General features: G+C 37.9%; 1 protein-coding gene and 1 pseudogene across 1 annotated transcript; both read right to left on the bottom strand.

Annotated features, from left to right (window-relative positions):
• Nucleotides 1-1,190: 1,190 nt before the first annotated feature.
• NXPE4 (neurexophilin and PC-esterase domain family member 4) lies at nucleotides 1,191-13,552 on the bottom strand. Its single transcript, XM_065881893.1, is given in 7 exon segments — nucleotides 1,191-1,729; nucleotides 4,143-4,180; nucleotides 4,239-4,407; nucleotides 6,628-6,689; nucleotides 7,193-7,495; nucleotides 7,497-7,921; nucleotides 13,457-13,552. Coding segments are annotated over 7 exon segments (1,632 nt in total).
• Nucleotides 4,856-5,178, bottom strand: LOC136126620 (large ribosomal subunit protein P1 pseudogene; annotated as a pseudogene).
• Nucleotides 13,553-14,609: the final 1,057 nt, after the last annotated feature.

Here is a 14,609-nt window from a genome sequence, read left to right as displayed (position 1 = left end):
AGATATTCCTATTATAATTGTCTTTTCCTAGATGGAACAAGAGTAGGTCAGGGGCCCAGTGATATCTGGGGCATGGTTTAGAGGGAAAAATTAAGGAAGAATATTATACCAAAATACTTTATAATAATTATATCACCCTATTCAACTGAAATTCTCATATCATTCTTTTTTGGTCAAATTTTGGGAAGGCCTATTACAATGCAAGTGAGCGTGATGAAAATAGTAACCCATATGTGTAGATTATAGAAACCAATGTTGTTGATTATCTACATTATGGTTTTCAAACATTTTAAGCAGTAGAACCTTTTTTTCAAATCAAAAGCCTACCCAGAAGCCCAATAAACATGGGTAAAAATGGCTGATATTCTGGCTGAAGTGGTGTGGAAGAACAGGTACCCTGCGCACCGAGCACTTCTCCTAACTCCTGTCCCTCCAGGCAGTACCTGCAGCACCACCCAGAGCTGCACAGAGCAAGGTTTGAAAAGCACAAATCTCAGACTAACTCCTTCATTTCAGAAACTGAGGCCCAGAGAGCTGAAGTGACTTATCCAAAGTTATGTAATTACTGTCAACAGAAGGGCTGAAGCCCAGCTCTCTGAGTCCTAGAGCACTGTGCTTTCAACTGTTTTATCTGGTATTCCTGAAGGATAAATTCTATAGAATAGATTAGCTCCTAGCAGTGGGAGTCCCTCTAGGGAGAGAAATGTCAGAGGCTTTCTGTATCCAGAGGGTCTTGTTTCAAATTCTCCTGCTCCTTCAGGACCATGTACATGGAGCATTGCCTCAAAAGACTTCTCTTCCCACTTGGAAATCATCTTGAACTTGTCTCATAAATAAGGAAATGGGACTACTTTCTCCAAATATTTATTCTATAATGACTTTATTGCTCTGAATTTCCATGCATCACAGAGAACTTTTAACCATTAGGTGTCTTGACTTCCTGCTTGTGAAAAGTGGCATGACTCTGATCAAGAAGTGTAGCTCCTTTTCATAAGTATTTTTGTGTTTATTTGTAAGTGGAAACCCAAATTAGAAATAACTGATTTGGTTGGGTTGCTGGTTACTAAATCAGCCATAGTGCAGATTTTCTCTTGTTAATTGAGAGTTCAGAGCCAACAGCATCTGGCATGATAGCAAACACTTAATAGATGTCTTTAATTAAGTGAATAAATTAAAGCGATATGTTTTATCTAGCAAATAAAGTTTAACAATATATTAATCTGATTTCTGACTACAGATTGGGATGGGTGGACATTATTTGTGCCATATGCAATTGTTATATCCCAGGCATCAATAATGCTCACATTGAGATCCTGAAAAATGTCCTTTATGGCAAGATATTGGATGTAACCATGAAAGTCACTAAATCTCTCCACATCACTGTGCATCTCCCTGATGTTTTCTGCCTTGATGATAACCACAGTGTCTGGGCTTCTCAGAAGAAGGCGCTGAACTGCGTCATGGATACTGAGGGCCCTTCGGAGAAAAACATTAATGGGAAAGGGTCTGAAGTGCTGGCCCAGAGAAATAACAATGATAGTACTTTTTCCTCCTCCAGTTCTGTCAATAACCCGAGCAATGTACTCAATCTCTTTGACTGAATAGGTCAGTGATACAACCAAGGGGTAATAACTATGCTTTTGCCACTGGATTTTGATATTCTTGTCCAAGTCCACAGCAAATTGTTTTTGAAAATTTCCAGCTTCATGCAGATCCACTGACTTCAGGGCTGATGACAAAGGAATAAAGTTACAAAGGTCATAAAAATAGAAGAAAAGATTTGGTGTTTATGATTAAATAAGTTAATCCTGACTAATTTATTATAGGTTTAAATGAGAGAATAGTTTGAAAATTATTGAGCAACCAAAAGTGTTATACAAATAAGAAATTATATCTGCCCCTCTGTAGAACCATGTAGAACCAAATCGACTGGCAATGGTGAGCACTGAGATCACTTCACTGGAGGATGATGGAGTCACTTTTGTGGGTATTAGTTTTGTACGTTTTGCTAACTATAGACTAAGTTCATTTGAAGATAGAGAAAGATACCAATTGATGTCTTTATATTTCAAAAAACAAGTAACCCTATTTCCCCAAGTCCTCTGTAAGTTCCCTTAAGACTGGAATTATATTTTATACTTCTGTGTTTCTTTTACATATGCATGAATTGGCACTGAATACATCATCTATAATAATAATATTACTACTCATTTGTGAAGGACTTTACAGTTTACAAAGCATTTATTAGGACTGATATATTCATTTACTTCAAAGCTCAATATATATGCATATATATATTTAATTGCCATATTGTAGAAAAGAAAACCAAGAGATGAAATGACCTGTTCAAGATTACACAACTAGTAAGTGACAGAATCTGTACCTAAACTTGAAGTTTCTCACAATTCTTGTGAAAGTAGTCTACCCAATCTTAAAACTTTTGAAAAGTATAATATGGATAGAAGAAAATGAAGTCCCTTCATTTTTCATCGTATTAATTAGACCCTTGTCAAACTATCAAGGCCAGCTGCTTTGTAGCTAGAACTTCTGAGGACAATATGTAGTAAAAGATTATTAATGCTTTGTAACATGTATCATCTTAGAAGTAAAGGGCTGCACTTAAAATCTTAACCAGTATGGTTTGAAAATAGTGATGCTGGAGGGTTGGGTGGAGGAAAAGGGCAGAATTTTTTCTTCATTCCGCTTCTAACATATTTCAGTTTCCTTTTCCAAAGCACACTGTAGCCATACAATTTAACTTTTAACAATATGTGCAACAGATGTTTTGCTACCACAACTTGAAAGGTCAGCCAAGAGGGTAGGTAACTCAATAATTTAGTAGTTTCTTTAAACTAAGAGACCCACAGTTATAGGATGTGATGCTAGAGGTTATCCCCAGACCCTTAATTTTATAGATGAGGAAACTGAGATCTGGCGGAGTTTAGTCATTTACCAGAGGTCACAATTTAAAACTCTCCCCTTCTGTTGGAGGGGACCCAAGGCCCTACTGATTTTCCCTTTTTACTGGGAGAATCAGCTTACACTCTAAGGTGGAGATCACAAGAGTGGCATCCTGTCAGGAAGGCCAGCAGGGAGCCACACCAGCTGCACTGTCCCCAGTGGTAAAAGCCAGGGTCCAGGACAGGCAGTGACAGTTTTCCAGGTAAGAGTGCTAAGATCTACTAGTGGGTTCTGAATTAGTATTGATGCATTCTTGGTTTAGTAAAAGGAGCAACTGGACTAGGATTCTAGCAAATGGATTCTAGCCCCAACTCTGATGTGAACTAATGATAATCATTGCAATAGCTGTTGTTTACTGGGCACTTTCTGAGTGCTCGTGTGTCTTGCAATGTGTTAAATATTTTATAACCATTACCTCATTTACTCTTTATAACCACCGCCAGATGCTGTTGTTATTTTTAGTTCATTGATGAGGAAAATAAGTACTATGCCCAAGGTCATGGCTTCTAAGTGGCACAATCTAGGTCTGTTAGGCTCCAAAGCTCCTACTTTTAACCACTGTGCCTACCTGATGTGAAGCCATTACCTTATTCCTAGCATCTGTCCTTCCATGAAATAATAATAGTGATGACAGCTTACACCAAAGAGAACTTAGTATGTAGCAAACAGTATTCTAAATGCATTGTGTATATTACCTCATTTTACCAGGTGGGTACTATTTTCATCTCCATTTTACAGATGAGGAAACTAAGGACAAAATCACTATGTAGTTATGTAACTTGCCCAAACCCATCCAGCTAGGACATGTAGAGGCCATATTTTGATCCCAAGACATCTGGATTTAGAATCCACACCCTTAATCATCATGCCATCTGTAGAAGGTGGACAGTATAATATCTTATTATTGTCTGCTCTGTCCATGATTTTCTGAGCATGCTGGATAAGTACTGAAGTGTGAATTTTGCAGGGATAGGCATGGAGTAAACCTTTTTCTAAACTGGCTCCCTTCTAGTCAATAAATGTATTCTTTTAAAGAAAAGACAATGATGTCTTGTGAAAGTGTTGGTGTGTTGTGATTAACAAATATGAAAAAGAAGAGGCATTTCCCATATTCATTTCTCCCCTTGAAATGAAAAAGATGTTTTTGAAAGGGATATGAGTAATAGCTTAGTCAGGCATACTCTTGATACTGCTTTTGAAGTATTCAATCCACTGATGTGAAGTGGATTGTGGAATCTCCCATTAGATGTATGAATTTTCCTCTCAGGCATTCTGAGATCGTGGAATCTCCCATTAGATGTATGAATTTTCCTCTCAGGCATTCTTTCATTTCGATTGGAGCCAAACTACAGGAGACAGGATTCCATGTGTCTTTCCAGACATGTCCACTGGGGATTGTGGATGCCATTCCAAACTTGCATTTCTTTTTCATTGGAGCTGTCTTTTCTGCAAAAGAATCAACAAGATAGGATCTTCTAAAATATCACTTTACCCATCAGTATTTATTAAGAACCAACTGTCTTTTCTAAGTATCCTTTTAATAGGGTGTGAGGATGGAGGAAAAGCCTTATTGAAGCATCATTATCTTAATGGAATACTTATTTTTCAGAAAAAATTTTCTCTGATAAGAATTTTCTAAATGACACCCATTAATGTTCATTATAGAGAACATGTTTTCTCCCAGGAAAAAGGCCTTCTAGGTAAAATTTAAGTATTTGTTTGCCTTCTTATGAAAGGAAAGACATCAATTCTTGCTTAGTAATGAAAACTCAATTATCTTGTCATTTTATCCCACTTTACCCCCAAGTTTATCACCCTCCTAGTGTGTTTTTTGTTTCTGTTTTTCTTTCTTTCAAAGAGCTCAGAATTTTATTGAACGTGTTACTAAAGAGGTTTAGTCAAAAAGACCAAAGCCCATGTCATCATCAGACTCTTCAGATTCTTCTTTCTTTGCTTCCACTTTCTTCTTTTCAGCTGGGGCAGCAGTGGTGGGGCAGCACCAGCTGCTGGGGCAGGTCCACCAGTCCCCATGTTGCAGATGAGGCTCCCGATGTTGACACTCGCCAAAGCCTTTGCAAACAAGCCTGGCCAGAAAGGTTCAACATTTACACCAGCTGCTTTAATGAGGGCATTGATCTTATCCTCCGTGACCGTCCCCTCAGCATCGTGCAGGATGAGGGCCAAGTAGATGCAGGTGAACTCTGAGACAGAGGCCATAGTGCGGGCGAGTGCTAAATGGGGGCTGCCGGGTGCGGTGCTTGTTGCCAGATGAAGTGAGGGCCTCTCCCCAACGCGGCCTTAGCTTCCTCGGAAGGATGGAGCACCTTAGCGGCAGCTGAGGACTGTCATAGTGTCTTAAATGCCACAATCAAACTGTAAATCCTTTGAGTTAAGTGCATGGAAATATAAAAAAAATTAACAACTAATTTGGTTTGGGACCTGGACAGTCCACATGGATATGGCTGTAGGCTGGAGCAGAGTCCTGGAGGTCCAGAACAGGCCAGGTATTAACCCGTTAGTCACTGGTTTGTGAAGAGTCTGGGAATCTGATGGACTGACGTATCTAGCCTTGGTGGTCTTGGGGCAGTGATTATCCACCAACCAAAGGAAGTGGTTTAATATTTTAATAACCGGTATGAGTATCCTTGTGTATCCTGGGTGAAAAATGCCATTTCTACCTGTAGGTCGTATATACACTTCAGTGTAAATGAGTTCAGTAGCAATTAGCAAGTTGTTAATGTCGAATTTAAAGGGACACAAAAGTTCTTGCCTTAAATCATTTTAGATAATGATTTCCTAGGATGTTTTGAGCCAAAGAAATTGAAGAGCAATTAATAAATATAAGTGTGGAAGTGCTATTTTATATGTTAAAATGTTTGAAAGGCGCCAAAGACAAAGAGGGGGAAATTGTAATGAATTGACTTATAGAGGGCAGGTTAGAAACCTCTAGATGGTGATTCTTGTGCTTGTAGCAATGTGGGAAGTGCTGATGGTGGTGGTTTGGGAATAAGACCTAGGTGGAAATTAGGAGAGAGTTTTGACATTTGAAGGTTGATGTGTCTGATGGGCAGGTTATCTGTTGCCTGATAGATAATGATAAGATTGATGATGAGAGTTATATTTATTTATTTATTTTTATTATTTTTGGCTGTGTTAGGTCTTCGTTACTGCACGTGGGCTTTCTCTAGTTGTGGTGAGCAGGGGCTACTCTTCCTTGTGGTGCACGGGCTTTTCATTGCGGTGGCTTCTCTTGCTGTGGAGCATGGGCTCTAGGCACACGGGCTTCAGTAGTTGTGGCACGTGGGCTCAGTAGTTGTGTCTCGTGGGCTCTAGAGCGCAGGCTCAGTAGTTGTGGCTCACGGGCTTAGTTGCTCCATGACATGTGGGATCTTCCTGGACCAGGGCTCAAACCCATGTCCCCTGCATTGGCAGGTGAATTCTTAACCACTGCACCACCAGGGAAGCCCTCATGATGAGAGTTATAAAACAGGTTTATGATTCTATTCATTTATTCACTTAGGTAACTGGCATCTTGGCCTACCATAGACCAGCCTGATAAGCAGAGTAACAATAGGACAGGTAATAGTGAATAAGTCCGCAAAAAGAAGAAATGCTTTAAATGGAACTAGTACTAAGTACCACCCGTCAAACACAGGGAGGACTTACTGTTGCATTTGGAGACGGTAATGGCGTCAAACTTTTCCATCATCTCTATACCCACATTTGACCTTAACAAAACAAATATAGAAATTAATCTGCAGGTGGCCCCAAGATCAGGAAACACAAGAAGCCACATTACCCATTGCTTCAGTTATTTCTTGTGATAATAACTGACTACTTTGCCCACGGTTCCAAACCATTTATTAAATTTACATTTCTTGGCCTATTAATCCAGGGAGTACAGATCCCCAGAAAGTGTACAAGGTAATTTTTTTGAGAAGCAGAGAAAATATATTAGATCCCATGCATATTCACACATGTCTATTTCTCCTCCTCTTTTAATTTTTATTTTATTTATATTTTTTGTTTCAATGATAATTGTTAAATATCCCAAACCTTTAGGGACTACTGGAGAGTGGGCACTGTCCCCAAATGAATTCACAGACCTTTTCTAAAATGACTCTTCACAGAGTCCCGAAGTTGATATACTCATAGTAGTTTCCTTTAGATCAACAGATAGGCCAAATCATTACTATACTTGCCCGGGTAGTCTCCAGAAATAATTATTTACCTTTCAAAGAGGCTTCTTTCTTGTTTGCTAAGATAAGACACGTGCTTGTTTTTGGAATGCATGTGGGTGAGTGCAGTACAGGGTATGTGTGGAGGCTTCACGCAGTAGAAGGCTTCCTGGTCTCGACTATCCAGGTTCTCACACAGTTCAGCACTTGAATTTAAAACCAGGGCGCAATCAGTATTGACATGGGAGGTACCACTGGCAAACTGGCCTGTGAAGATCACCCTGTCATAGCCTTGGTTCCTTGCCCTCCAGAGAGCCGACACCCCTTCACTGGGGAGGATGAGCAGGACAGACAGACACCCGGCCCTCCCAGAACAGGGTGAAGCTGACAAGGTAGGTGCCATTGTTGAAGTCTGTCACCTTTCCCGAAGCGCCTGCCTTCAGGGCTGGGGAGGACATCCTGGCCCTCAGGAAATCCCCGCCATATTCCTTTCTGCGTCCCAAGTGGTCCCTCACCTCCAGCAGGACGTCTAGCTGATCCCCGCTGCCGTATGTGTCTTGAGGGCTGAGGAGGGTGGCTTTGCTGTGTGTGGCGCTGGTGGTGGAGCTCACATGGGTGAAGGGTCTGGGTGGGATCAGCTGGTCTAGTTTCTCCTTGATCCCCTTTATTCTCAGCTCAGTCTCTGCTGGTGAAACTGCTGGATCCAGTGGTGCTGCAGGACATGATTTCATGATGAAATTCCCGTGATGGAGGGAGATGGGCAACTTGAGTACAGTCCATAACTGAAATGACAAGGAATACAATAAAGAACAAAGAAAATGTGCTTATTTAATGTAATAGTTTTGGTAGGTTAGCCAACTTCTCTTTTATAAAATGATGGGAGGTACAAAAATTAAAAATATATTGAGATTTCACTATTTCTGTTTTTTTTTTGTTTTTTGTTTTTGGCTGCACTGCATGACTTGCAGGATTTTAGTTCCCTGACCAGGGATTGAACTCCAAGATCCTTGGGAGTGAAAGTGCAGAGTCCTAAGCATTGGATTGCCAGGGAACTCCCATCAGTGGCTAATCTATTTTGAATGAGCCACTCCACCCTAAAGAGCCCCGGGATCTTCTTCCTTAAAGTGGTGATCATAAAATATACTTTCACTGGGCAGTCGTGGAGACCAAATGAGAAAATGCTTTTTAACTGCATAGCAGAGAACAAATGTTTATTGTTCTATTATTTTTTATCTTAAAACTAGAATTCAGTCATTTAAATAAATCCTTAAGAAAATGTTTAAGAAGCATGGAAATTTTATGTAATATACAATTATCTATTTTTTTCTATTTCACTTTTTACACTTTGATTAAATTGTGATATTTATTAGTAATTTTCAGATTGCTTTAGCTAACAGCACATAAGAAGCATAGGCTTATAAAATATTTATTTTCTAATCATAAAATAACACTGATTTATTATTAAAAATGAGAGAATGCCACAATTCTATAGGAAATAAAAGTCAGTCACACCAACCATTGATAACTACTCTTACCGTTTGGGTGATTTTATCTCATCCTCTATATAACAATTTCACATGATTGTGAACAAACTGAATATTTACCAATGAATTTTGATTTTAAAAAAAAGTGTAATTAAAAACTTTCCACCTTATGTCAAAGGCCCACATAATATTCCAGCCTATGGAATATTTCACTTATTCCTGTCTTTTTAGATATTTATTGCATTCAGCTTTTCTCTATTACTTATGATTCTGTAAAGAACACTTTTTGGTATAAATCTTTCATAGTAATATCTCCAGATTTCCAATAAAGGCAGAATAGCTTGTACTGGACTAACTATGATTAACATTGTTACGGTTTTATTATTTGACATGTGAAGATTTTAAAAAATAAAAACATTTTAATTTATCAAATAAGAGACAGTAATAGCAAACATTTATTATGTGCCAGGTACAATGTTAAATGTTTTTCATATGTTAGCCCATTAATCCTCACAATAATATATGGGGTATTTATTTTTATGACCCAATTTTCAGGTGATGAAACTGGTTCACAGCAAAGTTAAGGGACTTAGCCAAGTTTGTATAGCTAGTCAGCACCAGCTAGTTTAATCCCAGGCAAGTATCTCTAAAAATGAGCTACCCAGTGCGGCAAACATGCAGTAAGACTAAAATTCTCTTTCACTGTTGGTTTAGGTGTGAATGGCACCACATTTCTGGAAAACAGTTCTATAGCATGTACTAAGACCTTTAACAATGTTCACTGCATTTATCAATAACTCTATTTCTGAGAACTCAGTGAATCATAGTAATATCTCCAAATTTCCAATAAAGGCAGAGTATCTTGTATTGGACTAATTCTCCTGTAGAGAACAGTGATTAGCTCTACAGAAGGGACAACACTGGACTTGCATTTTAAAAAGTACTGGGGCTTCCCCAGCGGTCTAGTGGTTAAGACTCCACACTTCCACTGCGTGGGGCACAGGTTCGATCTCTGGTAGGAGAACTAAGATCCCACATGCCGGCGGCGGGATCAAAAAGAAAAAAAAAAAACAACTGCTAACTAAAGTTCTTCAAGCTGAAGTGAAATTACACCAAAACGACACATAGATCTTCAGGAAGGAATGAAAAGCACCAGAAATGATAAATATATGTATTAATATAAAATACTGTGTGTTTATCTCCTAGTTTCTTTAAAGTGCGTACAATTATCTAAGAACTACAATTTTGTAATAATATGACAACTATAGCATAAAGAATGGGGGGGAATAAACGGAAATGGATGGTTGAAAGGTTATTACAGATTACATGAAGTGGCACAATATTAACTCTACAAGTTGAGAATGTGTATTGTAGTCTCTAGAGAAACCACTTTAGAAAGACAGCTTCGAGCTCTGAAAATAATAGAGAAACTGAAAGGAAATACTAACAAACAAACAAACAAACACAACCCACAATAAGGCAGGAAATGGGGAACAGAGGAATAAAAACCAGAATGGCTGAGCAGAAAACAAATAGCAAAATGGTGGACCTAAATCCACCCATATTAATAATTCCATTAAAAGTAAGTAGACGAAACACTTCATTAAAAGTCAGAGATAATACTCTTCCTGGGATTAAAGTAGTGTAACCAAACTCAAAAGAAAAAAACATACTGTTTTGGAATAGTTAGAGTGTGAAGATTTTTAAAAGACAGTATGTATAAATAAAATAATGTTCTGTAGTCAATGCATTCATTTATGTATATTTTAATATTTTGAAATATTTAAAATATTTTGATATTAAAAGTTATAGTTTGACATTAAAATTTATGGTTTTATCAAATTTTGCAAGAATTTTTATTAAATGAATTTGTGATCAATGTTTCAATATTTGAGCTAATTCATTTATAAAAAGATGAAGCTGTTATATTTTCACCTATGTGATTAGTAATACATTCTAGAAAGTTTTACTAAATGATATCTAATAAATGAAGTGTTAAATTTTTTTTAAAAGGCAGAGATAAAACAGCAAGACCCAGCTGTTTGCTATCTACAAGGAATGCAGTTTAAGTATAAAGATACCTATAGGTTGAAAGTGAATGGATGGAAAACAATATACCATGTAAGCATAAAAAAGCTAACATTAATGTTAAAGTAGATTTCAAGACAAAGAGTATCATCAGACATAAAGATGGACATTTCTTAGTGATAACAGCGTCAATTGGTCTGAAAACATAGCAACCTTAAATGTGGATGTGCCTACATATCCATGTATTTATATGTGAAACAAAAGTGGACAGAACTAAAGGGAGAAATAGAAAAATCCACAATCAGGATCAGAAATGAAAAAGTCTCTCTCAGTAGTTGCTACAGGAACTAAATTTAAAAATGAGTAAGTACCAAATGTAAAATAGCTAGTGGGAAGCACCTGCATAGCACAGGGAGATCAGCAGGGTGAGATAGGGAGGGTGGGAGGGAGGCGAAAGAAGGAGGGGATATGGGGATATATGTATACATATAGCTGATTCACTTTGTTATACAGCAGAAACTAACACAACATCGTAAAGCAATTATACTCCAATAAAGATGTTTTTAAAAAAAGAGTAAGTACCTAGAGGATCTGAACATTATCATAGTAACATCTTTTAACCATACAATATATTATCAGATGTTTTTAAACTGCTACAACTTCACATGAAAACTATAAGTGATTTTCAGTATGGTAGAATAATATTCTCTGCACAATTTTTTTTTTAGTAGAAAAATAACAGGAAAATTCTGATTCAAGGTGGAGGAGTAAGCACATATTATAGCCTCGATTTCCCACCATAAAATTGTATAAACGGCAGAAAAGAACTTAAAATTTTCTAATTATTCTGGGAAATAGGAAGAGATACTTTACATGGACCAGAACTTATAAGCAGTCTCCTGAAGAATGAAATGCAGATGAGATTAGATCAAAGAAGGAAACCACGGCTCCAACGCATGTAGATGAGGCTTTGGCAAAAGAAGGAAGTCACTGCAGGGACACTACCAACATGGAGGAGGGTGATAACTGGAATAAAAAGGGGTGAAGGGGAGGCTCACAGGAGGACAAACCAGGCAGGTTGACACCTCCTTATTTCCCCACCCGTGCCTGGGCCAGACAGCTAGAAACAGGGACTTCTGTACTCTGGTGAAGAGTAAAAACTACAGATATTTAAGCTGGAGAGGTGGGTAGGACCCAGTGTGCCTGGCAACACTTTAGAAAAATGGGGAGCATTTATTGCCCTGCAGCACTTTTTGCATCTCTGCCACAAACATGCTGGAGCAAACAGGTAACAGCACTCCACACTGACCACCACAGAATCTCAGGTGTAAGAAAGTACACAACCAAGAATTAGCAAAAAATTTTCATGAAAGGTAACTCATGAGAGGGACTTCCCTGGTGGTCCAGTGGTTAATACACCATGCTTCCATTGCAGGGGGCACGGGTTGGATCCCTGGTTGGGGAACTAAGATCCTGCAAGCCATGTGGTGTGGCCAAAAAAAAAAAAGTAACTCATGAGAGAGAGGTATCAGGTTCAACAAAGAGGAGACATCCAAGGGAACAGAATTAATAGAAAAATCAAAACAAAATTTTAGAACAAGTATACTTTCTGTCCTCAGAGAGATCTAGACAATATTGGGTCTGTGAACTAATGAGTCTTTCAAGATCTTGGAAAGTAAAATCCTACTGTTCCTTATGCAAAAGTCAGTTGGATTCCTTTACACCAGCAGTGAGCAATTAGAAAATGTATTTAAAAGGACACTATTGACAATAGCAACAAAAAAATTATGAAGTACCGTGGTATCACTCTAACAAAAGGTGTATAAGACCTGAATGCAAAAATTATAAAATTTAGTGAAAGATCTTGAAGAAGACCTGTATAGATGGAGAGAGATTACATGTTGATAAACAGCAAAATAATATTATAAACATATCAGTTTTCTCAATTTGATCTATATGGCTAATATCATGCACTTATAATTTAAGTAGAATTTTTTTCACTAAATTTGACAGTCTGATTCTAAAATATATAAGAGAGAGTGAAGAGCCAAGACTGGCCAAAAACTAAAAACATTTTCAAAACTAATTATGAAGCTCTGTTAACTATAGCCATGTGGTATTGATACAGGGAAGACAAATTGTTCAATGGAATAGAACGAAGAGCCCACAGAGGGACCTGTATTTATTAGAGATTTTGATATACAACAAAAATGACATGATAAATCAGCTTGGAAAGGAAGGATTACAAAATAAAAAGAGCTGAAAAAGTGGTTATCCATATGGAAATAAAAGAAAAATCAGCAAAAACAATCCAAGTACATTACAGGGCTAAATGTCTAAAGCAACCTTTAAAACTTTAAGTAGAATGTTTAGATAAATAATTTGATGTCAGCATAGGGAAAGGTTTATTAGTACTCAAGAAGTATTAACAGTAAAAAGTATTAACAGTATTGACGGTAACAGTATTAACATAAATTTTACTACATAAACATGAAAATATTCTGTTGTTCAGAGGTTCCTTGGAGAAGGTGTAAAGACAAGCTAAGCATTGGGAGAAGACTGTTGCAATGCAGATATAAGTGACAAAAGAAGAATATGTGTACACACACACACACACACACACACAATATTATCCTCTCCCATATTGCATGATTATTTTCAAGGACCTTGGCTCTTAAAGATGTGTAAGCTGTTGAAACTCCCCTACTACAATCTATAGGTCTGTTTGTTTGGACTTTTCTAGAACAGATGAAGTGTCGAGTAAAAAAGTACTTTTGTAAAACACATAAAGAAAGCAGTTCCTACCTTTGTGGAGTTTTGGAAAACTGTAAAAGTGATCCAGGAGGCTAATGTAAACAACAATACCAACAGTGACTTATGATTTGTTATTCTCATTGTCATGATTGGGATCCTAAAAGAGACAATACAAAAACGGGCACAAAACCAGGAAAGAAATGCAGAAATACTTGAAAAGTTTATGCCTCCTGATTCTTTTGGTCCTCGTATGAGTTACTCCCAGAATTGAAACTTGGTCCTCCTGCTGCTCTTGCTGTCTCCCAGCTGCCTTTATTAGCTTGTACCTCAAGAGAGTACACAAAACGATATATGTACTCTTTGCAGTTAGTATGTTTTCCTCGTCATCTTCTGGGAATGGAGCCCACCATGGACTGTAAGAAATTGAGCAACTAAGGGCCTGATGGATGCAGGGCTGCTCACGCTTAGGGGAAGTTTCCAGGCTATGTGTCTTCTAACAGGTTTCCTATTCTCTTCCCTTAAACAGGAAGAGCAGACACAAAACATCCCAATAAATACTGACTCTGATAATCACATTCTTCTGGGGCCCTTTAAATGTAACTTGATTTTTCCAGCTTACTTTTTACTAATCTGTTAATAGGTTCCCCTTTCTTGTCTTACCAGCCTTTCTAGCACCCCTCAAGCTTGACAATATTTGTTTTAAAATTCAGATTTCTCTCTTTCTTTAAGAAATGTTTTAGGCTTTATCAACGTTTTCTATGGTTACATCTTCATTTCTGTCTTTGTCCTGGAATTTCAAGTGGTCTTTTAAAATCAGATGGCTTAAACACTGCCCTTCTAAAATTTTCTCATCTCTCAAAATTTTCTCTCCCCTAGAAGCACCTTCTACCCTAGATTCCCAGTTTATACATAGACATTAGAAGTTTCTGCACCCAAGAATAAATGTTACTCCTTTCCCTGACCTCCCCAATTTTGCAAATATTTTCATACCTTTAGTTTAAAGACTTTGCTTAATTCCATACACAGGAACTATGGTGAGCTGGGTGGTAAGGCTTTGTTCTGAAGCCACCGGTGTATTACAGGGGTACATCTCCTCTGTGCCAAGACATATCACAGGTGTAAATTGCAGTCTGCATACTTTGAGCTTAGATCCAGAATACTCTGCTTGTTTCAGGTAAGGTGAGTATCAGGCTTGCCAGCCCCA

This window comes from Phocoena phocoena, chromosome 8, assembly GCF_963924675.1.
Source record: "Phocoena phocoena chromosome 8, mPhoPho1.1, whole genome shotgun sequence".
Taxonomy (NCBI): Eukaryota; Metazoa; Chordata; class Mammalia; order Artiodactyla; family Phocoenidae; genus Phocoena; species Phocoena phocoena.
Note: the sequence above shows the minus strand (reverse complement) of the source record. Positions and strands in the feature narration are given on the sequence as shown.